At 34.6% G+C, this 26855-nt stretch overlaps 1 protein-coding gene across 2 annotated transcripts in view; it reads right to left on the bottom strand.

Annotated features, from left to right (window-relative positions):
- trim67 (tripartite motif containing 67) overlaps positions 1-26855 on the bottom strand; it is a 73909-nt gene that overhangs the window by 16465 nt on the left and 30589 nt on the right. The window contains exons 4-9 of one of the 2 annotated variants that reach the window (XM_089118470.1): positions 10246-10356; positions 5935-6088; positions 5372-5440; positions 4996-5156; positions 3568-3706; positions 544-847 (exon numbers count right to left, since the gene is read on the bottom strand). In XM_089118470.1, the coding sequence (XP_088974596.1) occupies positions 544-847; positions 3568-3706; positions 4996-5156; positions 5372-5440; positions 5935-6088; positions 10246-10356 (938 nt within the window). The remainder of the gene's footprint in view (positions 1-543; positions 848-3567; positions 3707-4995; positions 5157-5371; positions 5441-5934; positions 6089-10245; positions 10357-26855) is intronic. The other variant, XM_089118471.1, reaches the window with a different exon arrangement.

Genomic DNA, 26855 nt, shown 5'->3' with positions numbered 1-26855 from the left:
ATCAAACTGGCCGCAGGACAGGCGGAAGTACCACTGACAGCGGCTGTCATCCAGAACGGCTCCTGGAGCGAGCAAATGGTGAAACTTGCCAAACGGTTCCCCTCTGAAGGGTCCGGTGGACACAAATAAGGCGACGATGATCCCCACGCCGCTGTTCTGCTCGCCAGAGAAATGTCTCGATGAATGCTCGATCAACATAAAAAAGATGGCCGCCAATGGGTTTCGATTCTGATGTGCGTGACGCACGTAAATTCCGCTTCAAACGTTTGCATTTATGTGCGTCAGTTTCACTCTTGACGCGCAAATTAACACAAAGTGGTCAAGCGTCAAACTAGACGTGGTAGACGTGAATTTGACGAGCTATTCGCGTCCGGTGTGAACGCACAGTAATGCTTCTGCTTCTAATGCTCACACTATATTTATTTTGTGCTGTTTATACTACTTCCATGTTATGTTTCCGAATACTAAAATGCATGACATTGAGGGACACGTTTTCAAGGCGCAACCATGAAAATCACAAAACTAGCAAATTAAGGTGCGTACCTGTTGGTGTGGGAGTTGTTGTGCATGAACCAGGAGCGATTGTTGTCCACATACATGGCCCAGGCCTTATCATCCTTCCCTAACATCATGTCCTTCATCGTATTAATCCGTGCCACACCAAATGCGGGGTCGGGGTGGTTGTCATAGCGATCCACACTAAGTTCCCAGTAATGCACACCCTTGGAGAAGGCAGCTGTCCCGAGCACCACGCGATCATCGTAACTGTTACACGTCACAGTCTGGTGTTCGTTGGACAGGACAATGTCTCTGTGAGCTGACGTAGGGTCAAAGGAGAACCATGCCACTGCAGAGGAAAGATAAAACCAAATAAGAGGTTTACCAATCAAAAAATCAATCAAAATAGCATCTCACAGAGGTCGACTGGCAACTGATACCGTTACTGTATGACAATAATTAATGATATTACTGAAACAGTGTATAAAGTGTAGGTAACAGAACAAAATTTGAGATCCAACTACTTTTTCATGACGAGTCTTTTGCGTCATGAAGAAGTAGTTGGCTTTGAAATTTGGCTTTTAGCAACTTTTAGCTAAGTTATTTTATGTGTGATATTGATATTATGTGAAAAAAAGAAAAATGCTTTCAGCATCTTTAGCAGGATTTAAAAGAGTGTAAGTATCGTTATCATAATTTGCTGATCATACACTCATCTACAGTATCTACTCATATTCACTCCTTCAGTAACTTATTAAAAGAGTTAAAAGGAATGAAATATTAAAGCTGGTAAGCTCTCTTAGATGTGCTTCGGCAGCCGAGTGCCTGTGGGGCAAATCTAGCATCAAATCCTTGCATGTTCTGTGTTAATTAAACATCTCCTCTGGGACCATTGGTTTATGTACACATGCAAACACCTACTCAACTGGGGTTTTGTCTGAATTCTAACTGTACGTTCACACCGCCGTCGACTTGAGCTTACAAAGCGGCCGGAAGTCATTCATTTTCAATGCAAGCTGGCTTTTCTGAGCTGCAAGGAGCGTCAAATCCATCAGTGTCGTGTTTTGGGGATTTTGAGCGTCAATCAGAAAGTTGAAAGAAGCTCAACTTTATGGTAATGCGCTGTGACGCGGTTCAGCGGCAAAACGCCAGCAACCAATCAGAATATAGACGTCCTTCACGCTGGCTGATTCCGGAGAAATACACAATGTAAACTTTCGTTCCTACCTAAACATTAGTTCCTGTAAATGGAAGAGAAGCTAATAATCGCCGTTGCTGTACTGGTTTCGTATAATTTATGACATGACGTTGTTTGCTTATTGGGACCGCATGAGCGCAACTTTTATTTGAAATATTTAAGAACACTCGTTTTAAAGCGGGAATGCAATTAATTTGCTTATGGTCACACCGATTTGACCGCAAATAATAATAATAATAGCAAACAATTTTTTTCACGACCAAATGTGACCAAAACGGTTATAAAAATGCTGTCGTTATAAAAGGTTTCTTTATGTATTGCTTGTTTTTTTTTCCTGTTTATTACATTTCACGTTGTGACACTTCTATTCTCCCTGCAACGTCAGAGCGCTCAAAGCGTCAACAAGCTTCCCCGTACTTTTTTACAAGCGTCCTTGACAAGTCGGCGGCAGTGTGAACGTACTAGAGCCCGACCGATAAAGGATTTTGAAGGCCGATACCGATACAAATATTTGTTGGTTTTAAAATCCGATATTCCGATATATCTTTTATTTATTTTTTTATTCCGAAATGCGCAACAAAAAATTAACAGATTTCCCTAACATTAGTTATTTGTACTGTAGTTATTTATGAGTTTTAACTAAAATAATATGATAATGCAAACTTGTTTCTTTTGTCACAACAGAACAGAGGAACCAAAGCTCATTAATGTTAACGTTAGCGGTCTTCCACTGATAGTGGCATTAGCTAGCTTTGTGGTTAGCTAGTCTATGATGAGCCATAATTTAGCAATGGATAACGTCATACTGCAAATTGTAAAACATACATTTTCAATATAACAGGCCAAGGAGAGATGATGCGTCTCATTGCTATAACTGTCACGCGCTATTAAAGAAATACTTCAGTCACATTGTCAAAAGTTAAAAGGACAGTCAGTCAACTACACTGTAACAACGTAACGTAATTATTACTAGCTAATTCCTCTTCACTCTCGGCTTATTTAACAGCAGCAAAACTGGACATGATAGTCACAAATTTTGTCATGCTTATTTGAGTTAAGAGAACTGATGGGGATGTTCTTTAAATTGTTATTCAAGCAATGTATGTCTCGTGACTAACTCAACGAGTGTTGCCAACAGGGACGGTGTAGAGTGCCCACTGGTGGACAAACTATACAACTCAAACACTCACAACATGGTTCAAGCGTGTTTCGTCCGTCTTTAATTTATTTTTGAAATATTCATTTATCGGCCATTATAACTGCCGATACCGAAAGTTCGGAAAATGCCTAATATCGGCCGATAATATCGGCCTGCCGATATATCGGTCTGGCTCTAGAACGTACAGTAATGGTATTGGGCTGATTAAAATATGTACAACTAATTATGATTTTGAACAAATCACTTGCGTGAATGATTCACTCACTCCCACATAAAGACCGTCAATGTTGAACTCTACTGGTTCAACATTGTAACCTGGAGAAGTGGAGTGATACAAACAGTGAGAAGTCCCAGTGCCGTTGATATAAAATCAGCACTTTTTGAAACACTGCTCAGTCAAATGAATTCAAAGACCGAAACTATTTCAAAAACCAGTTGGAGTCTCTATGTATCAAAAGTTAAAGTTAAAGTCTCTATGTCTACAGTTAGATGTTTGATCCCTGTAGATTAGCAAAATAGTGATGAAAGGAGTTTCCCTAAGACACTCATTAAAGAGAAGCATCCACAGCAGGGATCCACAAGGAAACGGAATATATAATGTGGAAGCTGTGTGTGTTGTTTGTTATCTACGTTTCATAAATAGAAAACTCTCAAAGACACTATTAAAGGTGAATGAAAGAAGATGTGTGAAGTAAACGACTGCAACACCCACCATCGGAGGTCTTCAGAACAACAACCTTGCTGTACGCTCCCACTCCAGCAGTGTTGTACGCTTTGACTCGAGCGTTGTACGAACTGTTGAAATGAAGGCCATCCACTGTACAGACTGTCTCTTTACCCACGTATACCTCCTGGAACATGGACAGGAAACAAAGAAAAAAAGGCAGACAGGAAGTAAAGTTAAAAATGGAGAATCTTAGAATGATGCTGCATGAATATCATGAATTATGAAATAAGCTGTAGATGTTTCAAAGAGAAGAAGATACTGTATGATTTTGCAAGCATTGAAGCATAAACAAACCTAGAAAACAAAAAGGCATCATTCAATCCTACATTGGTTGGATTGTAAAACTTAATTTGTTTCCACGTTTTAGTTACATTGCACCACTCTGGACCAATTCGTTTCATTAATTTGTGCCTTCCAGTAGCAGGAATGGACAGCCCTGTTCTAAATGCACAATAATTACGTGTTTTACAATTTGCAATTAGCATTTGTGGCTTCTAGTCCATGTCTGTTAGCTTTGAGGTCATACCTCTGATTAGCAGGAACAAATGTAATTGGACGTACTCGCATCATTCTGAACGTGTTTCAAACCAGCACCAATCAGAATGGGAGTTGGGCAGCTAACAAGGAAGTTGAAGACCACAGCTGCTAGCGTGAGGTTTATCTGCACAGCTCTTACTAGCTGACATCCGTTATATTCAACTCCCAAAACCTCACTCCTATCCAGGTCACAGCACCAATGTAACTGGCCCTCGTAGACACTAAAGACTATAACTGCTAGCATCAGTTGTTAGTGTACCTCTTGAGGCCAGGGAAGGGAACGTCCTGAGTGGTTTTAATATGTCTGACACAATCCTGTCCGCGTTTAGAGAACTTCATAGCACCAAACTGCTTTATTGAAAGTTACAAATGATATTTTACTTTCTCTTGATTCGTTCTGCTTGACTTAAGTGCAGCATTTGAGTAAATTATGACATCCTTTTACATAGACTTGATCATGTAGCTGGGCTTCAAGGATCTATGCTGGATCTTACCTCAAGGATAGAACTTTTTCTGTTAACCTGGAGATATGTTTCTCATCTCGTTCTCAAATCTCCTTTGGGTGTTCCACAGGGCTCTATTTTAGGTCCTCTTCTTTTTGCTATATATATGCCTCCACTTGGTTATATTATTCAGAAACACAACTTATTGTATCATTTCTATGCCGATGACACTCAGCTTTATCTTCCCGTTAAAAATAACACCTGTTCTAATTTGTTTGCATGTCTTCAAGATATTAAATGCTGGATGGACTTACTACCATCTAAGCTTGGTACCAATTCAATTAGCAACCAGAGTACAAAATAACCAAGAGATTGATTTGTTTTCTTGGCTGTTGAATGATCTCGGTGTGAAAATAAAATGTTGACCCGGTACCCGGTAAGGCCCGCCATTCCCGTCATCCAGCTCCAGCACGTAACCCTCGACAGGCAGGGCTTGGACTGTAGTTATCCTCCAGGCCAGAGTGGCGCTGTTGTTCCGCATGCAGCATTTCTCCAACTGCAACAGTGGTGCAGGAGGCACTGTTGGGGTCTCCGCTAAAAGAGAGTACAAAGTACACTTTTAATCATCAAATATCATCCACCAAGGCATCAAAGTTTAAACAGGGGTAAATGTGGAGTGACATGCATGGGAGTAAGAACTTCCTGAAAGTCACTGGTGCCTCTAAAAAAAACATACGGAGAAAAAGGGGGCTGTGGTTTGGGGTGGGGTTGAGTATTATAGGGGAACATTTTTAGCAACTCTGAAATACCTCCTGTGTTCTCCTCCTCTTTCTGGTCACCTGTATGCATTTGTTTCAATGATGCAGCCTCCTGACCATCTGAAAGATGATATCGGACAAAGCAGGGGTTGCATGTATGAATCTAGAGGTAAAACTGGGGGGATCATTTGCCTCTGAAACTGGGAATGATGGGATTCATGTTTGGATTGTGTAAAGAGCAGCCCAACTATTCTCCGAGACCATGATGAATTTGAATTTGCAAGACATATTGGTTTAATTGCCAATTTTGAAGAGTTTGTTTGCTAGTCCATGGATCCTAGAATCAAATTCTAAATGGAAAATAAGAATCTCATTGCAACAAATATATAAAACAATATATTATTAGCCTTACAAAAGTGATCACCAATGTTGGGGAATGTTATTTTTTAAACTACTCATAAATAAGTACTTTCTCGAAATCTCAAAATCATTACTTCCAAAACATAACCATATCATGTAACGTGCACTGCTGCTAATGTTATTCCCCCAACACCGGTGACCACAAACAGCGAACGTTAAATCTCATTTTTTTTAGATGTCGTGTCACATATTACCTTTATTCTGGGTGAAGTCCAGCTGGAGAATTGACTGCATCAGAGGGTCTGTGTTGACGGTCAAGGCAAATTCTGGGCAGACCTTTGGCTCCAATGCACCTTTTACCCACTGGTCCTGAGAGCCCTGGACACGCTTTATCAACGCATCTGAGATCTGGAAGCACAGAACGAGAAGAGAAACGATAATGATCAACTGTGATGTCTTAAGGCACCCACGCACTACAAGATAAGCGGGCCGATTTTGGGCCCAATTGTCCCCTTCCGACAATCCTAGGTAAATCCCGATTATATTGATGGTTCTACGGATTATTTTATCAGATTATTCTGTGGGTTGAGGTGTGTTGAGTGTGACTGATATACTCAGAAGAACGTCAGTGCCGATAGTAAATATTCAACAATGCTGCTGTGTAGATTGTCACGATACCAAATCAGAAAGCGAGCTGAAGGAAGACAGAAGCATAACATGACTTTTCTGAAAATTTTCAGTAAAAAGCAGTCCAAACACTATTATCACCATTTCTTACGCCAAGTTACGTTTGATGGGAGAGATTTTGCAGGATTTCTGGTGTTCACAGTCGGGACTCTGGTTGTTTATGAATGTAATTAGTGTGTGTTGTCGATCACATCGCATCACTCCACACACTAGAGTAACACTAGAGGTAGAGGTCTCTCACATTTGGAAATTCTGATAATATTTTAAAGGGGTGATGAACTGAGAAATCAAATTTTCCTTGATATTTTGACATCTAAGAGCTCATCATATTATAAGAATATCCTGTAAGTTTCAGAGCTGAAAACGTCCTTGTTAGTCCAATAAAAGCTTTTATTGACACCAGCCTCAGCAAACGACTCGTTTTTCAAAGTGGGGAACTATGACGTCAAAGAGGATAAAACACCACCCCCGCAGAAGAAGATCAACGCCTACTTCAACACGGCCGGTTTTTTACATCATTAGACGTTTTCAAAACAATTTTCCCCAAGTGCATCGACGGGTGAGTTGAAACTCATTATAACATACAAAACTGTTATCCACTCACAGCAGTGGGCGTTTACTTCCAAGTCTTCAGTGCGAGACGCCCATAAAAAACGAGTGTTTTTATAGCTAGGGTAGAAAATAGCCTATCACTTATTCATTTAGATGTATTTGAATGCAAAAACCAAGCGAACGTAATAAGTCGATATGACGTCAGACAACAACATTAAAAAAATTAAAAAGCCAGTTCATGACCCCTTTAAAAATCTTTTAGTGTGGACCAGCGTTTTGAAAATTGACACCATTCAGGGGTGCGTTTCCCGAAAGCATCGTTAGCCAACTATGGTCGCAAGTTGGTCGCAATTTCCATTGAAATCTATTGGTAATGACGGAAATTGCGACCATAGTTGGCTAACGATGCTTTCGGGAAACGCACCCCTGTTCAGTTTAGTTTCGTTTTCATTGACTTTCAGTTTGTTCTTCTTTGTTCAGATTTCCTACCGCTCGTCAGTTTCTATGGTTACTGTCTCGTTATATCCCGAGTTCCCTGTCTTTACAATCTGTCATAAAACCAAGAAGAAGAAGAAGAATTCCCTGTCAGGTCACGTTTTAGTAAACTTCGTGTTGGAATATTCTTCTTCTGTGTCCTCGTCTTCCTGACTGTACATTATCATTAAAATAAATAATATTAATTTTATTTATTTTTATTTTATTGTTTGTAGTATTATTTATTATAATAATTAAATAATTATTTTTTAATTATTATTAATTAAAATGATCACAATAAAGAATCATTTTGGTACTGTGTTAGGCATATATTACATTATAATATATTTAGTCCATCACATTTTGGACTGTGTTTTAGGGATTCACTCTTCTTTATATTTTGGGGATCAAGACAAACCAATATACAGTATTGTCTGCTAACTGTATCTCTCTTTATGCTGGACAGGCATCTCTAACTCACAGTACATGCTTTGTGAAGGCACTCAAACAAACATAACAATTGATACTTCATAAAAAATGTAGTAAAGAGGCAGCGTTGCACCTTTGGAGCAGTCTTCTCTCTCGATTATACACTCGCTGCAATGAAATATTAATTATTGAAAGAGTTTAATTGCTGAGGGCCAGTCTAAACAGCAGGCAAACGCTTTCAGAGGAAACCATCGGATACCTTTGAAATCTTGCTTCTGCTATGGAATATATTTTTTTTTAGTTTATAACTCACAATCTGAAAAAAAAAAGTGGGATTTAAGCTCACAATTACAAGTTTACATCTCACATTGTACTGAGTTTCATTCAAACTTTGGAATTAGACAGAAATTAGGTATGGTACCAGTACTTCTGTCACAATGAAGATTTTAAATGAACCCTGGCTTATAATGCGATTATAATGACATTTAAACAATATTCAGATTAAACTTTAGCTCATGTAAGCAATACTTCGCAATCAAATGTGTGCGATTAAGCTTACTATCATTGTAACCAGAGCCGAAAATGTACATTTGCCAAGTACCAAATGCGACTAAAAATAGGTGTTGGCGAGTATATTAAACGGTGTCAATCGCCAGTTGGCTGGTAACATTTTTATTAATTTTATAAATAAATAAATAAATGCATGTCTATCAGTATAGATCCGTGTATCAGTATATTAGATCCATGTATACGCTCTTAAAGTGACAGCAGCCTAATATACCTCCAGCTGTCTGTGTTTTTAAAGGAGAACTCCGGCGCAAAATGAACCTTTGGTCTAATTACACATTGTTACCTAGTCAACCGTTATCTGAGATTTGTTTTCATGATTGCCGAATGTAAATAGTTTTATCTCTAAAAACAGTTTAGCCTATAACGCTAGTATAATGCTAGTATATAGGGCATAGAGTAATGACAAAAAAAACCCGCTTGTTATTACCACTAAAAAGGCTCAAAATAGCCCCACAGTAACACGACAGCATAATAAGGGTCTCTACATTCAAACCGAAGCATTGAGAACTTTGTCAGTGTCCATACAGTTTAATAAGAAGATATTTTATGCACACAGTCAACTTCGCGAATACAGGAAGAAGCCATCTTTGAAAAATAGTCTCGACCAGTCGATCTACGAACGCCGATCCATGTGCGCTGGTGAGATGTGAATAAGGTGATAAGGTGAGCGCGAACAGTAGGCTACGTGTACATATTGAAGACAAGTAAACGGTTCGTGTTTGTGTTTCTTCTGGAAACAACGGACCATATGAGATTCTGCACAGTTCAGCGCACTTGGATTGGCGTTCGTAGATCGACTGGTAGAGACTATTTTTTAAAGATGGCTTCTTCCTGTATTCGCGAAGTTGACTGTGTGTATAAAATATCTTCTTATTAAACTGTTTGGACACTGACAAAGTTCTCAATGCTTCGGTTTGAATGTAGGGACCCTTGTTATGCTGTCGTGTTGGTGTGGGGCTATTTTGAGCCTTGTTAGTGGTAATAACAAGCTATTTTTATTTGTCATTACTCTATGCCCTATATACTAGCATTATACTAGCGTTATAGGCTAAACTGTTTTTAGAGATAAAACTATTTACATTCGGCAATCATGAAAACAAATCTCAGATAACGGTTGACTAGGTAACAATGTGTAATTAGACCAAAGGTTCATTTTGTGCCGGAGTTCTCCTTTAATGTTATTCAAACAAAAAGGACACAAAAAAAAAACACTCACTGCACTTGAATGTGAATGTGCACTTTTCAAACTTTAATAAGGATTAATCAACGTTTAATTTATACAGTGAAGACTATCCAGTGTAATTAGGACCCTATTGGAATTGCTCCGTTTATATTATTCAATGTCTCAAGCTGAAAACTACTGTTACTCGTCTTTAATAACGTTATAAATTTATATTAGTTAGGCTAGTAGTTTTAGCTGTGGTATCGAAATTGGAATAGAGGATTGTTAATTTTCACTGTTTTTTTTTTTTTTTTTGGTGTCATAAATTGCTGTTTTTGGACAAAACTAGTTTTTTTAGTCTCTGGTTGTAACCATAATAGTAATATATGGGGTGGGTGCCAACCTGAATCACAAAAAACATGCATTTAAACACTTTAATCGCATCTATTCCACACGTGCAGATTCATAAACATAGCGGTAAAGAACGCATTTCATTTTTGGGGTGCAGATGAAACAGAGTTAACAACATTGTGCAACATGAATATAATGCAGTATAATGGATGGTTGAAAACACTGAAATTAATTTTGGTGCGTCAATGGCATTGACACCTACTATATGTTAGTTCATCATCATCATTATTATTATTTGAGATCTTTAACCTTTGACTTTGTGTTTCAGCTTTTTCTGTACCTGTAGGAATCCACTGGGATCGTTCTCTTTAATAACCTCCAGACAGAATTCCATCATTCCCGTGGTCTGCCGGAGCTTCATGGTGCAGTGAGTTATCTGATCCTTTACAGTCTGAAACAGAAAGGCCGTGGCTAAATTATCATCACACACATTCAGTCTGAGCAGCAGCATAAGAGGCATTCAATCAAAGACAAGCTCATAGTGGTGAGTGTCACATCAGATAGATGCTACAAAGAGATATGGAGTCACGTAACCAATATCTGCATCACACAAACTCACATCTACTAGACAAGTTAGTCATAAAACAAAATTATTCAATACTAGTCATCAATTACACTAAAAGGTAGATTGGTCTATTGGTAAATTTGAATCTGAAAACAAAGACTGACTAGCCTTGACTAATTGCTGGCTGGACACACTAGTTCTTAAGATGCTATGTTTACGCAACTGGTCCAAGATTTGTATGGTTGTCAAAGATCTTCAGTCTCAGCCAAGCAAGGAAATGTTCCGGGTTCAATACAAGTTAAACTCAATAGATGATCACAGAAAATCATTTCGACTTAAAATCATTTTACAGTAATGCACTTTTAATGGAGCAAGGCATTGCACTAAAATAAACATTATAGAAGGCATGTTATTAAAGACATATGTTAATATGAGAGTGTAATAACACAAAATCTTAGATTAAACTATAATATGTGTGTGTTTATACTATAAAAAAGTGTGTGTGTGTGTGTGTGTGTGTGTGTGTGTGTACTTGTCTACCTATCTAAGAGGGGACTTTGGTGTCGTTACACACTCACTAACAGGGGACCGCCGAGGGAAGTGGGGACATTTTTCAAGTCCCCTGTTAGCTATGCCTTAAAACATGTTAAAATCAACTAAAAAACGCTCTGGTGAATTTTTTTAACTTTTGACCAAGTGGGGACTAACACATGTGTGTGTGTTTAAGCCCATACTCAGCAGCGCTCCTGTAGGCTGGAGCAGGAACTGCAGTGGCCCATTAACACACGTCGTTCACACTTCTCTATTGTCTGAATGGCTGGCTGTCCCAAAGCCTCTGAGACTGTAGAGCTGCTTAGTTAAGGTACTTTCAGTAAATTTAATAACCCCACGCTAGTAATCATTAGTTAAGCAATAGTAAATGCTTAACTAATGAAAATACAATTATTAAAACACATTATAGATATGCTTTTAAAACAATATTAAAGAATTTATAGCTTTATAGCTGTCTTTATAAATTGCTGATTATTGGTTTAAAAGCATATCTATAATGTGTTTTAATCATTTTAATTCCATGCTTTATTAATGAACAATTTATGATTTCTAAATGAAGTATAGCATTATAAACCATAATAATAAACCAATATAAAGTTATTTAGGAGTTGTCAGTGGTTTATAAGATCACTTAGAAAGTGAGTAAATGATTAATAAACTATTTCAATGTGCATTCATGCATCTTATTATTCAGACATATAGTAATAGTTACTTAGTGTGTTAATACATTTTTAACATGTATTTCTACTGTAATCCAAGGTTAATTCAGGTAGTTATCAACCATTTAGTAGTGGTCAGTTTACTATTTTGTGAGCTCATCTAAAGTGAGGACCTGTTATGCCTTGTAATGCATTTATAAAAGAGATTTCAAAGGCTCAGTTAAATATTTGTATGTTCTTTTATGTTCAAAGTGTTGTGTTGTGTTTGTTTCCTTTTTCTGTTTAGAAGAGAACTGAGCCTTTAAATCTAATTTATGAATGTTTTACAAGATATAACTATTCCTCACTTTAGATGAGCTGCCAAAAAAAGTTAACTGACCACTACTAAATGCTTAACTTCTTGCATTTACTACATTTAAATACACTTAAGTGATCTCATGAATCACTGACAACTCCTAAATAACTGGTTTGTAAATAATGTTATTCTTCATTAGGAAATTATAAATTGATAATTAATAAAGTATGCAAATACAATGATTAAACACAATATTATGCTTCTAAATAAAGAATAAAGCATTTACACAAGAATAGAGCATTTATAGCTGTATTTATAAACTTCTTATTAATGTCTATTAATGCTTTATAAATTACAGATAAACTATTTACTAATGATTAACTAATGATTAATAGCATGCAGTTATTATGAAGTGCCCAGTGGCAACAGTTCGAAAGCAGAGGCGAGAAGACGCCTCTTATCATTCATAATATTATTTTTTTCTTATTTAACGCTCTCTCTTCATAGATACTGTCTATGCTTGGTTATAGCAGTCCCTAACAATTTACTTGCCATTGTTACTTTTCTTAATAATTTTGTCTGTACCTCAGTAGCAATTCCATACTAACAAATAATACAGAATATCATAACACTTTCGATGAAATTCCTATAAAACATCAGAAGCTTTATGTTGTGGACAATACAGGAAAGTTATTGCTTTAAAAAATTAATTCTCTGTTGTGGCTTTATACTTACAGTATATGATTGGTCCACATATCCCATTTAAGCTTATTGCCTACTGATAAGTTGTATTTGACAAATATACAAATAGTTGTATTTGACTATATTTTACATTTTACAAGCAGTTTTGACTGATATGTGTGCACTGTAAAACAATTATTGTTGGTTTAACTTAAAAAATGAAGTTACCTGGTTGCCTTGAAACTTTACGTTCATTGAAATTGAAAAATTGACTTAATACAATGAAGGAGATTGATTTTATAATCAGAAACTCAAAATATTATGTTATCTGAACCACATACATTATCTAAGTTGATTTGACAGAAGAAACAACGTTATGATAACAAATCATGATTTTTTTTTTTTTTTTACGGTGTATATTACTTTAGTTTGAAAATTACTTCAATTATCTTTTTAACAGTTAACTGGTTTCAATCTTATTTATGGAACAGAAAGTTTTTGTTCAGGATAGGTCATTTCTTCTGTTCTGTCGCTCACCTCCACAGGGATCGATCTCGGCGCCCTCCCTTTACTCGTTCTACATGCTACCATTGGGTTCTATATTTTAATAAGACATGGTGTTGCCTTCCATTCTTATGCTGAAGACACCAAAATATATACACCTATTGAGAGAAATGATCCGTCTGCTTCCATTTCTCTTTTATTATGCTAAGATGAGGTTACATCTTTGCTTGCAAAAAAATTGTGTCTTTAAATGAACACAAAACTGAGGTGATAGTTTTCCCCACTGATAATTTTAAGACCACCAGCATCGCTTTGAGGAGCTTCTCTGCATTCAGATCTATGCGGGATTAGGTGTGCTTTTAGATGGGCCTTCAAAACGTGATAAATATCTTCCGTAACTGCATCTAGTTTATCAACTCAATAAAATCAAGCAGAAATATATCTTTAAGGTATAATTGCAGGTCTCCACACAAGCTAAACTGTACATGATCTAGACTCTAGATAAATAAAATGCAATGGCAGCAGTAAGTCTGGGGAATGCTTATAATTCTCCTTTTGGTTTCAATTATGAACATGTTTCAATTCTTTTTAACAAGGCATATATTTCATAATACAATTATAAAAAGATATAACATTATTTGATATTAGCATATTAGCAGCAGTATATAACAGTATATTAGCAGCAATTACACATTGTTCCCTTTACCATCAAACTGGAGAGCCTCTTTTCTGTAATGAAAGACCAATCTTATGGGTTGTGGTCCCTCATATTGGCCAATATCAGTAAAAAAAAAACAACAACCTTGTTTCCCTTAGGGCTTAAATTACCCAGATTTGTTTATTTTTTTATCATTACATTTTTATCCTGACTGACATCAGGTGATGCTTGTAACCCAATCATAATCTGTTAACCCACAACATTAGAATGTTATATTCCCATTAAATTAAATTAAATTAGAATGTATTTATTTCTAAATACTTATCACTTTTTTAAGCTCTTCACTTCAGCTTCACTGCAGTACATTTCACATTCAAAACGCATTAAAACTACCAAAACACATCATTCATATATATAATAAACCAGACCGTTCTCATCCTTTAACGTCATAGAACGCTATATGCAAAAATGGCGCTATACTACACACATGGCACCCTTTATCATTAATATAACACGCGAACCCAAGTCGTCATAAATCCTTTAGCGTAAATATGATACGCAGACCCTACCCCACACCTAAACTTAGCTCTCACAGCGCGTGTTATATTAATGATAACGGGTGCCATGTGCGTAGTATAGCGCCGTTTTTGCATATAGCGTTCTATATGACGTTAAAGGATGAGAATGCGTTGAATAAACACACACACACAACAGGCAGCAATATGCACTATTTTTTGCTGTTCAGAATTCGTTGGTTCATGTTTATATGGAAGACTTAGACTTGTTTACGTGTTTAGTTAATTCTTAATTTTTCTGTTTTTTTTTGTTTGTTTTTTTAGATTCAGAATATGTTTCAGTGTAAAATACGGTAGAAATATCTTATTCGTTTGTCTGTTGATAAGTTTTGAACTTAAATAACAGTCTTGGAAATAATATCTAAGCATGTGCAAATTGGCCTGTACAGTAGATCAAGTTTTGTTTGCCAGAAATCAATTCATGTAAATTGAAAGATCTCAGTTTAGCGAAGACTGATCGTGTGATCACTGAGTGAAGAGTTTTGAGAAGTTGTTCAATGTTGTATTATGTTCAGAGTTTTAGCAGTGTTGTGTCGAAGTGAAATATGTAGTTTGGAAGATGTAGTCACTGAATGCATTAATACAACTCTAAAAAGAAAAACAACAACAAAAAAGCAACCTGTAATAGCAGCTGCAAATGGGGCCTTATTTATCACTCAGAAAGAATTAGCGTTAAACACATTTACACAAACTCTAGACACAGAAGGATCATATGTTCCCCACATCACACCAGGATATTTCACTCAAAATTGTGAAATATTTCACTCATTAAGTGTTTGATTTACTCATTCAACTGATGTTCAAAACAACTGTGTAGTTACAGTGCTGCAAAAAAATGCAGACATGTTTCTTTTTAAAATAGCAGACACAATACCACTGATATTGAAAAAAAAAGATCTAAATCAACTTCTAGGTTTGGGTGAAGTGAGAGGGTCACAAAGACAGAACTAATAACCTAATTTGTCAAATAAACTCTAAAAATAAAAGATATTCAAGACTGTGGTATAAATAATTGGATGATCTGACCATAACTCATACTATCCTTGATTTTCTAACTTAGGACATTTCCTTTGTGTGGGATTACACCGCCCTCCCCCACACTAATTAACATATCAATGCAGGATGGCTTGAAGGTGTCTAGGTGAAGTGGCCTGAGCGCTTACAAATACAGCTACCAATGTTCAAGTATCTGTGCAACTTCTCAAATAAACTACAATAAACTAGAGAAAACATTGGGATTTACCCTTCCAAATTTATTTTGTAACATATTCTTTTGTAAAAATGTATTTAATAAATAAATAAAAACAAGAAGTAAAATACTGTTAACTGCAGTTTGTTACATTATCCATGTTTACAATACTGTAATCCCTGGTACTGTCGATGAACAGAAATCAAAAGATCAAGGGACAAATTATCAGTATATTTTCTAGAATCTCGGCGTGAAATGGGCTTATGTGACAAACTGTGGATCATTTAATTTTGCTTTGGAATTTTTTTATTCAATGGTGTCTTTCAATTTACATGAATGTATTTCACACTTAACACAAACACCAACAGAACTTTATGTTCTATAAAGACCAAATTGCACATCTTTACATTCTCCAATCAAAACTGATGTTCAAAACCTAACACAACATGAATAAGACCAAAATTTGCAATATTTATACAGTAATACCATTTTGAAATATAATCTGAATTAAAAACAAAACAAAAAAAAAACAATTATATTTAACTAAACACCTCCACAAGTGTTTGTGTTAGTCTCAGTTTAATCACCAATTTAATCTAAACAAAAGGGGAAAATTAGGAATAATTTTGTGCAGTATTGTAAACATGGATAATGTAACAAACTGCAGTTAACAGTAGATAGTCTAATTCTTGTATTTATTTATTTTTTAAATACATTTTTACAAAAGAAAACATTACAAAATAAATTTGGAAGGGTAAATCCCAGCATTTTCTCTAGTTTATTGTAGTTTATTTGAGAAGTTGCACAGATACTTGAACATTGGTAGCTGTATTTGTAAGCGCTCAGGCCACTTCACCTAGACACCTTCCAGGCATCCTGCATTGATATGTTAATTAGTGTGGGGGAGGGCGGTGTAATCACACACAAAGGAAATGTCCTAAGTTAGAAAATCAAGGATAGTATGAGTTATGGTCAGATCATCCAATTATTTATACCACAGTCTTGAATATCTTTTATTTTTAGAGTTTATTTGACAAAGTTGGTTTTTAGTTCTGTCTCTGTGACCCTCTCACTTCACCCAAACCTAGAAGTTGATTTAGATCTTTTTTTTTCAATATCAGTGGTATTGTGTCTGCTATTTTATAAAGAAACATGTCTGCATTTTTTTGCAGCACGGTAACTACACAGTTGTTTTGAACATCAGTTGAATGAGTAAATCAAACACTTAATGAGTGAAATATTTCACAATTTTGATTGAAATGTCCTGGTATGATGTGGGGAACATATGATCCTTCTGTGTCTAGAGTTTGTGTAAATGTGTTTAACACTAATTCTTTCTGAGTGATAAATAAGGCCCCATTTGCAGCTGCTATTACAGGTTGCTTTTTTGTTGTTGTTTTTCTTTTTAGAGTTGTATTAATGCATTCAGTGACTACATCTTCCAAACTACATATTTCACTTCGACACAACACTGCTAAAACTCTGAACATAATACAACATTGAACAACTTCTCAAAACTCTTCACTCAGTGATCACACGATCAGTCTTGGCTAAACTAAGATCTTTCGATTTACATGAATTGATTTCTGGCAAACAAAACTTGATTTACTGTACAGGCACATGCTTACATATTATTTCCAAGACTGTTATTTAAGTTCAAAACTTATCAACACAAAAATGAATAAGATATTTCTACCGTATTTCACACTGAAACATATTCTGAATCTAAAAAAAAAACTGAAAAATTAAGAAGTAACTAAACACATACACAAGTCTTAGTCTTTCATGTAAACATGAACCATGTAAAATGCTTGACATTCTGTCCCCCTCACTTTTGAAATGATTGCTACGCCCCTGATTCCACATCCCCCCACACTCATTTACATTTCAATGCAGGATGGCTTTTTGAAGGTGTTTTAGGTAAACTGGTCTGAGCGCTTACAAATACAGCTACCAATGTTCAAGTATCTGTGCAACTTCTCAAATAAAAACTAGATGCAGTTGATAAACTAGATGCAGTTACGGAAGATATTTATCACGTTTTGAAGGCCCATCTAAAAGCACACCTAATCCCGCATAGATCTGAATGCAGAGAAGCTCCTCAAAGCGATGCTGGTGGTCTTAAAATTATCAGTGGGGAAAACTATCACCTCAGTTTTGTGTTCATTTAAAGACACAATTTTTTTGCAAGCCAAGATGTAACCTCATCTTAGCATAATAAAAGAGAAATGGAAGCAGACGGATCATTTCTCTCAATAGGTGTATATATATTGTGGTGTCTTCAGCATAAGAATGGAAGGAAACACCATGTCTTATTAAAATATAGAACCCAATGGTAGCATGTAGAACGAGTAAAGGGAGGGCGCCGAGATCGATCCCTGTGGAGGTGAGCGACAGAACAGAAGAAATGACCTATCCTGAACAAAAACTTTCTGTTCCATAAATAAGATTGAAACCAGTTAACAGTTAAAAAGATAATTGAAGTAATTTTCAAACTAAAGCAGTGTTCATTTTGACAACAAATTTTGATTTAGTTTTAGTCTTTTGACTAAAATGCCATTTAGTTTGTCATATTTTAGTCATCTGAATTGTTTTAGTCTAGTTTTAGTCAACGAAATTCAATATGATTTTAGCAGCCTGGTCTCATTGTTAATACGTAGGTATTTTAAGTTTTTTGCAAAGATAGAAAACATACTTTTTTGTACGTTTGGATAGATGCTGAAATGTATAATATATACGTATTTGCAACATTTAAAAGTAACATTATTATGTTTTTACAACTACAAAACGTTAAGTATTTACGTATATTCTATGTCATAAAGATATCTGTATATATCCCTTTTTACCATTTTATGTAAGATCCCATAACCCTAATCCCAAACCTAAACATAACTACACTGTAAACGATTTCTGTTGTTTTCACAGGATTATACAGTTTTTGTCAACAGTTTCTTACTGTATAATCTATGTACAGTAAGTTACAGTAGAATTTAGTTGTTTTCACAGTATTATTTTGTTTTTTCAACAATTATGTACTGTGCACACAGTTGACAGTATGTTACTGTAGAATTTCAATGCATTCTGGGAAATTATCAGTTACTGTTAATCTAAATACAGCAGTGCAAACTGACCGCGAAAAACTCGACACACAGTTCCACGGGTAAAATTGCTAGACCTCTAATGTTATTATTCTTACATTAAAAAAAAAAAGAAATGTAGCATTGGGCCAGTGACCATGAACAGCCTTAATTCAGTGTGCATGAGAGCGCATTTGAATTTTGAAAGAGTTTGTCGTGTCAGTGGTGCCGCTGTCTTTTCTGCCGACCAGGAACTTCTTCATCTGGTAAGTAATAATTATTATGGATTCTTGCTATAACTTTAAAGTTATATAGAATAGCTGACCACAATTTCTGTATTCAATTTAATCTATTCTAGACATTTTACTATAAGATGTACAATTTGACACTCTTCAATGTAACCTAGGGACATGTTACTGTCAATTTAAATACATAAGTACGAAATGACTGCGAAAAATAACCACAACAAGCTGCCATTTTATGAAGAACTCTTCAGTTCCCTTATTCCCTCTGTGAGAGCGCGCAGGCTGTGCATCGCGCCGCTGTCGTCTGCAATGTTTTCGCCATAGCCTACATATGATATATCTGGTTAGTAATTATATATTTTATGCAAACCATATCAGTTACTTACATTAACGGATTAAGGTTAGAACTGGCCGCGGCATGAACTATATGAAGTTACTTGATTAAATGTGATTTTATTAACATGTCTATCATATATAGCCTCTTATAAGGTCAAAATGGTCTAATCAGTTTTGTTATTTACCACGTTATGTCGGTGGAAACGCCTGCACGTTCATTATTTTATAACTTTATAGGGTTGGGAATTGAAAATCGATAAATGTATCCTTAAATCTGATATCCAAGGTTAGGATTCGGATTAGCCTATTGTTATAAAATTAAAGTTTCGATTCCTCTTATTGATTTTTTCACGCTTATTTTTGTGTAAATCCTGACCTGGCAATCTGCTATTTAAGTTAACGTTAATGTTTACCTCAGTGACAGTCTCTACCGCAGCGCCCAAAAAGTGCAGTTTTGTCCAAATACAAAGCTATGTGTGACATTTACAGTATTGTCTGATATCGTAATTGTTTTTATAACTATGTGTAAACTGACATGTAACGTTACTTATTTGAAGGGAAAGACGCCCTGTCAAGCTTCTTTTGTCATACGATGTAACTTAGTATCACACAAGCAAGATTGACGTTTTCACGTGACCGTAAATGAATTGATTTTAAACAGTCCAACAAACAAGATAGTATTAAGTGAATTACACTTTAGACATCATTTTGTCTGTTTTTGCTGTTTAGCTAAAAAAAACAACAACAACAAAAACGCTTTTACTGTAAAAACGTCTCGTCTGTTCTCCTTTTCCACAGGTGTGAGCTGTGCATATTAAGAAGACCCCATCCATCTTGACGACCGATGAATTGTAAATCTAATCTAATTTAATTATTCTATTTATCCAACTACTACTACTATACCTTGGCCAAATACTGACCCACTGAGAACATTTTAAACAGATTATTTGCTATCTGTGAATTTTGAACAGATAATTGCCTATCTGCAAGTTGTTAAGAATTGTTCTGGTTCAGTTGCATAAAAGCTTGGATAGAGAACTTCCTATTGCAAATGTTAGAACATTAAGTCTGCATATAAATGATTATTAATACCGTAATGCAAGTTTTTCATGGCACATGTGCATGATGATATTGTTTTGTGTTTAGATTTTTTTTAAAGGACACTGGATAACACACTCTAAAAAATGCTGGGTTGTTTTAACCCAACTTTGGGCCAAATATGGACAAACCCAGCCGTTGGGTTAAATTTTTACATTGCATTTTTAAGCCAACATTTGGTTTTGTCCATATTCTACCCAAAAATTGGGTTAAAACAACCCAGCATTTTTTTAGAGTGCAACTTGTCATTTTGTAATACTCATCTGGATTGGTGGTTTACTCGTCAAAGCTAGTTTATACATTTCTCCCAGCCCTGCAAATCTGGTCCTCTAGTTATAAAGGAGCCCAAAACCCTTTAAAATCAGCAACAGACCAGTCTGACCAGTTAGACAGTCTATCTCAAACCAATAGACTATCTAGTTTAAGCCCCCCCCCCTTTCTAATAGATTGATCAGATAGCGCCCCTTTAATCTTTTCTATTTTACCTGTTCATAATCATTTTTGCATGAATTGAAATGCATGATTGTTCATGATTTTCATGCATGATTTAAATTGTATTATATTACATTATTATTATTCATGTATTTAATTTTATTCATGTATTTAAATGTATATATGTAAATGTAATGTGTTTGAAAATACACAATAAACCTTGAGCAGTTAAAGCTTCAATTGTTCTTTTTTCTATTTCCTATAGTGCTACTGTGCAACCTGTAGAATATGTAGAAAATCCATAGAAATATTATTTTAACTGTTAAATAATACTCTATTTCTACGGATTTTCTACATATTCTACAGGTTACACAGTAGCACCAAATAAATACAATAACATTTCATAACTGTATAATACTATACAGTATTATTAAAAATTAACAGTGTAATACTGTACTTTAATATGGTAAGAAATTACAGTAAAATAATGTTATTTGATTTTACAGTATGCTTAACAGTACTGTAGTTAGTGTTAAAGTAATTTTATTGTTGAATGAAATACCCTCTTGGCTAGTGTGCAGCGACACTGCTGTGTTAATACATGTATATGTTAGTAATATAGACATGTGTGTGCAATGGCACATAACTATGGCAAGTAAATTGTTAGGGACTGCATAACAAAGCATAGAAAGTATATATGAAGAGAGAGCGTTAAATAAGAAAAATAGTATATATATATATATATATACATAATGTATATAATAGATATATAATTTAACTGTAATGAAGACATATTTCACTGCCAGTTCACACACACAAAGTCCCCACTTGGTTGGATAGATATCGTTCAGAATGTCCCCTCTTTGCCAGTGTACAGCGACACTGCTGTTAGTAGTATAGAAATATATAGTTTTAGATCGGTAAGATTGTTTATGTTTTTAAAAGAAGTCTCTTCTGCTCACCAAGGCTGAAATTATTTGATAAAAAAAAACAGTAATATTGTGAAATATTATTACAATTTAAAACAGCGTTTTTCTATGTGAATATATATATATATATATATATATATATATATATATATATATATATATATATATATAATATATATATATATATATATATATATATATATATATATATATATATATATATATATATATATATATAATGTATATAATAGATATATAATGTAAGCGTAATTAAGAAAGATTTCACTGCCAGTTCACACACACACAAAGTCCCCACTTGGTTGGATAGATATCGTTCAGAATGTCCCCTCTTTGCCAGTGTACAGCGACACTGCTGTTAGTAGTATAGAAATATATAGTTTTAGATCGGTAAGATTGTTTATGTTTTTAAAAGAAGTCTCTTCTGCTCACCAAGGCTGAAATTATTTGATAAAAAAAAAACAGTAATACACTCTAAAAAATGCTGGGTTGTTTTAACCCAACTTTGGGTCAAATATGGACTAACCCAGCCGTTGGGTTAAATTTTTACATTACATTTTTAACCCAACATTTCGGGTTTGTCCATATTTGACCCAAAATTGGGTTAAAACAACCCAGCATTTTTTAGAGTGTATTGTGAAATATTATTACAATTTAAAACAGCGTTTTTCTATGTGAATATATATATATATATATATATATATATATATATATATATATATATAATGTATATAATAGATATATAATGTAAGCGTAATTAAGAAAGATTTCACTGCCAGTTCACACACACACAAAGTCCCCACTTGGTTGGATAGATATCGTTCAGAATGTCCCCTCTTCGCCAGTGTGTAGCGACACTGTTGTTAGTAATATAGAAATATATAGTTTTAGATCGGTAAGATTGTTTATGTTTTTTAAGAAGTCTCTTCTGCTCACCAAGGCTGCAATTATTTGATAAAAAAAAACAGTAATATTGTGAAATATTATTACAATTTAAAACAGCGTTTTTCTATGTGAATATATATATATATATATATAATGTATATAATAGATATATAATGTAAGCGTAATTAAGAAAGATTTCACTGCCGGTTCACACACACACAAAGTCCCCACTTGGTTGGATAGATATCGTTCAGAATGTCCCCTCTTTGCCAGTGTACAGCGACACTGCTGTTAGTAATATAGAAATATATAGTTTTAGATCGGTAAGATTGTTTATGTTTTTAAAAGAAGTCTCTTCTGCTCACCAAGGCTGAAATTATTTGATAAAAAAAACAGCAATATTGTGAAATATTATTACAATTTAAAACAGCGTTTTTCTATGTGAATATATATATATATATATGAAGAGTTCAGATGCAAACGCCTCTAAGTGCCATTTGAAATTTTCTTTTAGAATGATCATTTTTATCAAGCTTGTATATTTAAGTTCAGTTATTTCAGTTTAATTGCAATGAGGATTACCTATTAATTGTCATTTAAGTGAAATTACTGAACTTGAATATATAAGCTTGATAAAAATCATCATTAAAGAAGAAAATTTCAAATGGCATTTAGAGGCTTTTGCATCTGAACTCTTCATATATATATATATATATATATATATATATAATGTATATAATAGATATATAATGTAAGCATAATTAAGAAAGATTTCACTGCCAGTTCACACACACAAAGTCCCCGCTTGGTTGGATAGATATCGTTCAGAATGTCCCCTCTTCGCCAGTGTGGAGCGACACTGCTGTTAGTAATATAGAAATGTATAGTTTTAGATCGGTAAGATTGTTTATGTTTTTTAAGAAGTCTCTTCTGCTCACCAAGGCTGCAATTATTTGATAAAAAAAAAACAGTAATATTGTGAAATATTATTACAATTTAAAACAGCGTTTTTCTATGTGAATATATATATATATATATATATATATATATATATATATATATATATATATATATATATATAATGTATATAATAGATATATAATGTAAGCAGAATTAAGAAAGATTTCACTGCCAGTTCACACACACACAAAGTCCCCGCTTGGTTGGATAGATATCATTCAGAATGTCCCCTCTTTGCCAGTGTACAGCGACACTGCTGTTAGTAGTATAGAAATATATAGTTTTAGATCGGTAAGATTGTTTATGTTTTTTAAGAAGTCTCTTCTGCTCACCAAGGCTGCAATTATTTGATAAAAAAAACGGTAATATTGTGAAATATTATTACAATTTAAAACAGCGTTTTTCTATGTGAATATATATATATATATATATATATATATATATATATATATATGAAGAGTTCAGATGCAAAAGCCTCTAAATGCCATTTGAAATTTTCATCTTTAATGATGATTTTTATCAAACTTGTACATTTAAGTTCAGTAATTTCACTTAGATAACAATTAATAGGTAATTATCATTGCCATTTAAGTGAAATCACTAAACTTAAATATACAAGCTTGATAAAAATGATCATTTTAGAAGAAAATTTCAAATGGCACTTAGAGGCTTTTGCATCTGAACTCTTCATATATATATAATGTATATAATAGATATATAATGTAAGCGGAATTAAGAAATATTTCACTGCCAGTTCACACACACACAAAGTCCCCACTTGGTTGGATAGATATCATTCAGAATGTCCCCTCTTCGCCAGTGTGGAGCGACACTGCTGTGTAGCAATATAGACATGTATATGTTTGAGCATTATATAATGACACACCCACACACACACACATATATGTGTATAAGTATGTATAAGTTACAAAATGAAGACAAGATTTCACTGCCAGTTCACTTCACTGTTCACACAGACACACAGTTCAATTGCAGGCTATATGAGTCCCCTGTTGGTAAGGTAGACATCGGCCAGAGTTTCAGGTCCCCACTTGGCATGTTTTTTAAAAAATAAAAAAATGCATATTTAAAGTTATATTATGAAAAAAGACCTTAAAAGAGAATTTTGTACGTCATTTTTGTTTCTTCAAAATGACCAGAAACACTAGTCCCCTCTTGGCCAGTGTAGAGTGATAGTCCCCTTTTAGTAATATAGACGTGTATGCGTGTGTGTGTGTGTGGTACAGTATAAAAGCTATAAGGCACTTAAAGAGAAAAAAAAAAAAAACAGCACGATACATTCCTCAAAATATATATTTGTATGTTCCATAGAATAAAGTCATTCAGTTTTGGAAAGACATGAGGGTAAATGATGACAGAAGTTTCGATTTTAAGTAGGGCTGTGCAAAAATTAATTGCGATTAATCGCATCCAAAGTAAAAGTCTGTGTTTACATAATATATTTGTGTGTGCTGTATATTATTATTTTGTATATATAAATACACACACATGCATGTATATATTTAAGAAAATGTGTTATTCATATATAAAATATTTATATTTATATAATATAGATTATGTATTTATTTATATATACAGAATTTAAGCGCAAATAATTCTTAAATATATACATGCATGCATGGGTATTTATATATACAAAATAATTATATACAGCACACACAAATATATTATGTAAACACAGACTTTTATTTTGGATGCGATTAATCGCAATTAATTTTTGCACAGCCCTAATTTTAAGTGAACTAACCCGTGTAAATATAGTCACCTGTTTTAGTGTAGTATTAAATGTTAATTTCTTTTTAAATACTGAAATAATGAAATAATAAACTATGACGATAATAATACTGCATGTACAGGATTATATTAATATTTGTTTTTGAAATACAAAGAAATGAATGTGTGATTTCATTCATCAAACATTCATTTATACATCCATATTTAATTGTCCAGATAATCTGATTAAATCACTCTTTATAAATATTACATAAATTAATGCATAATTATTTAATGATTCACTTGTCAAGCGTTCTCTGGAATGAGACGACAGGCTGCATAATTATAACTGACATAACCAGCATTAACACTTTAAGGTATAAATTACTGAATTATACATGAATACATTAAAAATACATGAATAACGCTTAAAGACATTGTTAATTTGAGGTCATCAATATGGAAATGTGAAGAAAAATAGATGCCCTTTATTTTTAATTTCTCTCTTTTTTTAGTCTGCCAGCCTGCCAGATTAAAATCACAGAGTAAGCCTTCTGTCTCTAATCTGTATCAAATGAACTGATGTTTAATGTGAGAAGAGCGATAGATGTACCCGGGTAACCTAAATTCTTCTGCATTCTTGTCTAACCAGAGTTCATTTCAGTGCTCTTAAAGCACAATATAATCTTGCATCTCTGTAATCTATAAAGCAATGTATGGATTAACATACAGTAACAACCACAAATAACTTGTGCAGTTTTCCTTCCCACACCCCCACCCCCTTCATCCTCTGTTCATTGTGGTGAAAGAGGGCATGCGTAAAGCTCGGTTGTCAGACTACTGGTGTGGAAGAAAAGAAGTAGAGTAGAAAATGACGTCTCCTGTCGCTATAAACTCAAGAACACTTCATCTGATTAACATCACACAGGCCGCGGAAGGTGGAGGAACAAAAAACATCTATCACTAAGATAATTAGTGAAAAAAAATGATGAATATGATCCACGATAAAACTAGAATTGATGGAAATTGCATCTGAACCATCATGCTAATTTAAAGGTCCCGTTGTTTAAACTTTAGAATTTTAAAAATTATAAAGCTCAAAGTTCAATGCCTAGTGAGATATTTTATTTAACAGAAGTCCCCTTTCGAAGCATACAGCGAACGGCCTGTTTGGACTACATCCCTCGACTTCCTTTTTTAATGACGTAACTAGAACAGTTGTTTGCCTAATCTCTGCCCACAGGAATACACAAAAAAAGGGAATTTATGGTAAGACCTTTCCGGGCAACGTGCGATAAGCTGCTGTCGAATCACAACACAGGAACCGCTGGCACAATCAGAAGCCGTTACGTATTTCTGATGTAAATATGAAAAGGTGCCTGCAAATGTGGCACTATCTGTAATATTGCAAGGCATTTCATCCTCCACTATGTGTCGACTGATCAAGCTAAGCTACATCTATCATGCACTGGAGAGTCCTACGTACACAGGTCCCCGGGCTGGAGCAAGACAGACCAACTGCTTGTGTGTTTTGGGTCACCTAAGATGGGTTCCCCTG

The sequence above is a fragment of the Pimephales promelas genome, chromosome 13, assembly GCF_988280905.1.
Source record: "Pimephales promelas chromosome 13, fPimPro1.hap1.1, whole genome shotgun sequence".
Lineage (NCBI taxonomy): Eukaryota > Metazoa > Chordata > Actinopteri > Cypriniformes > Leuciscidae > Pimephales > Pimephales promelas.
This window is presented reverse-complemented; position numbering and strand designations above follow the sequence as displayed.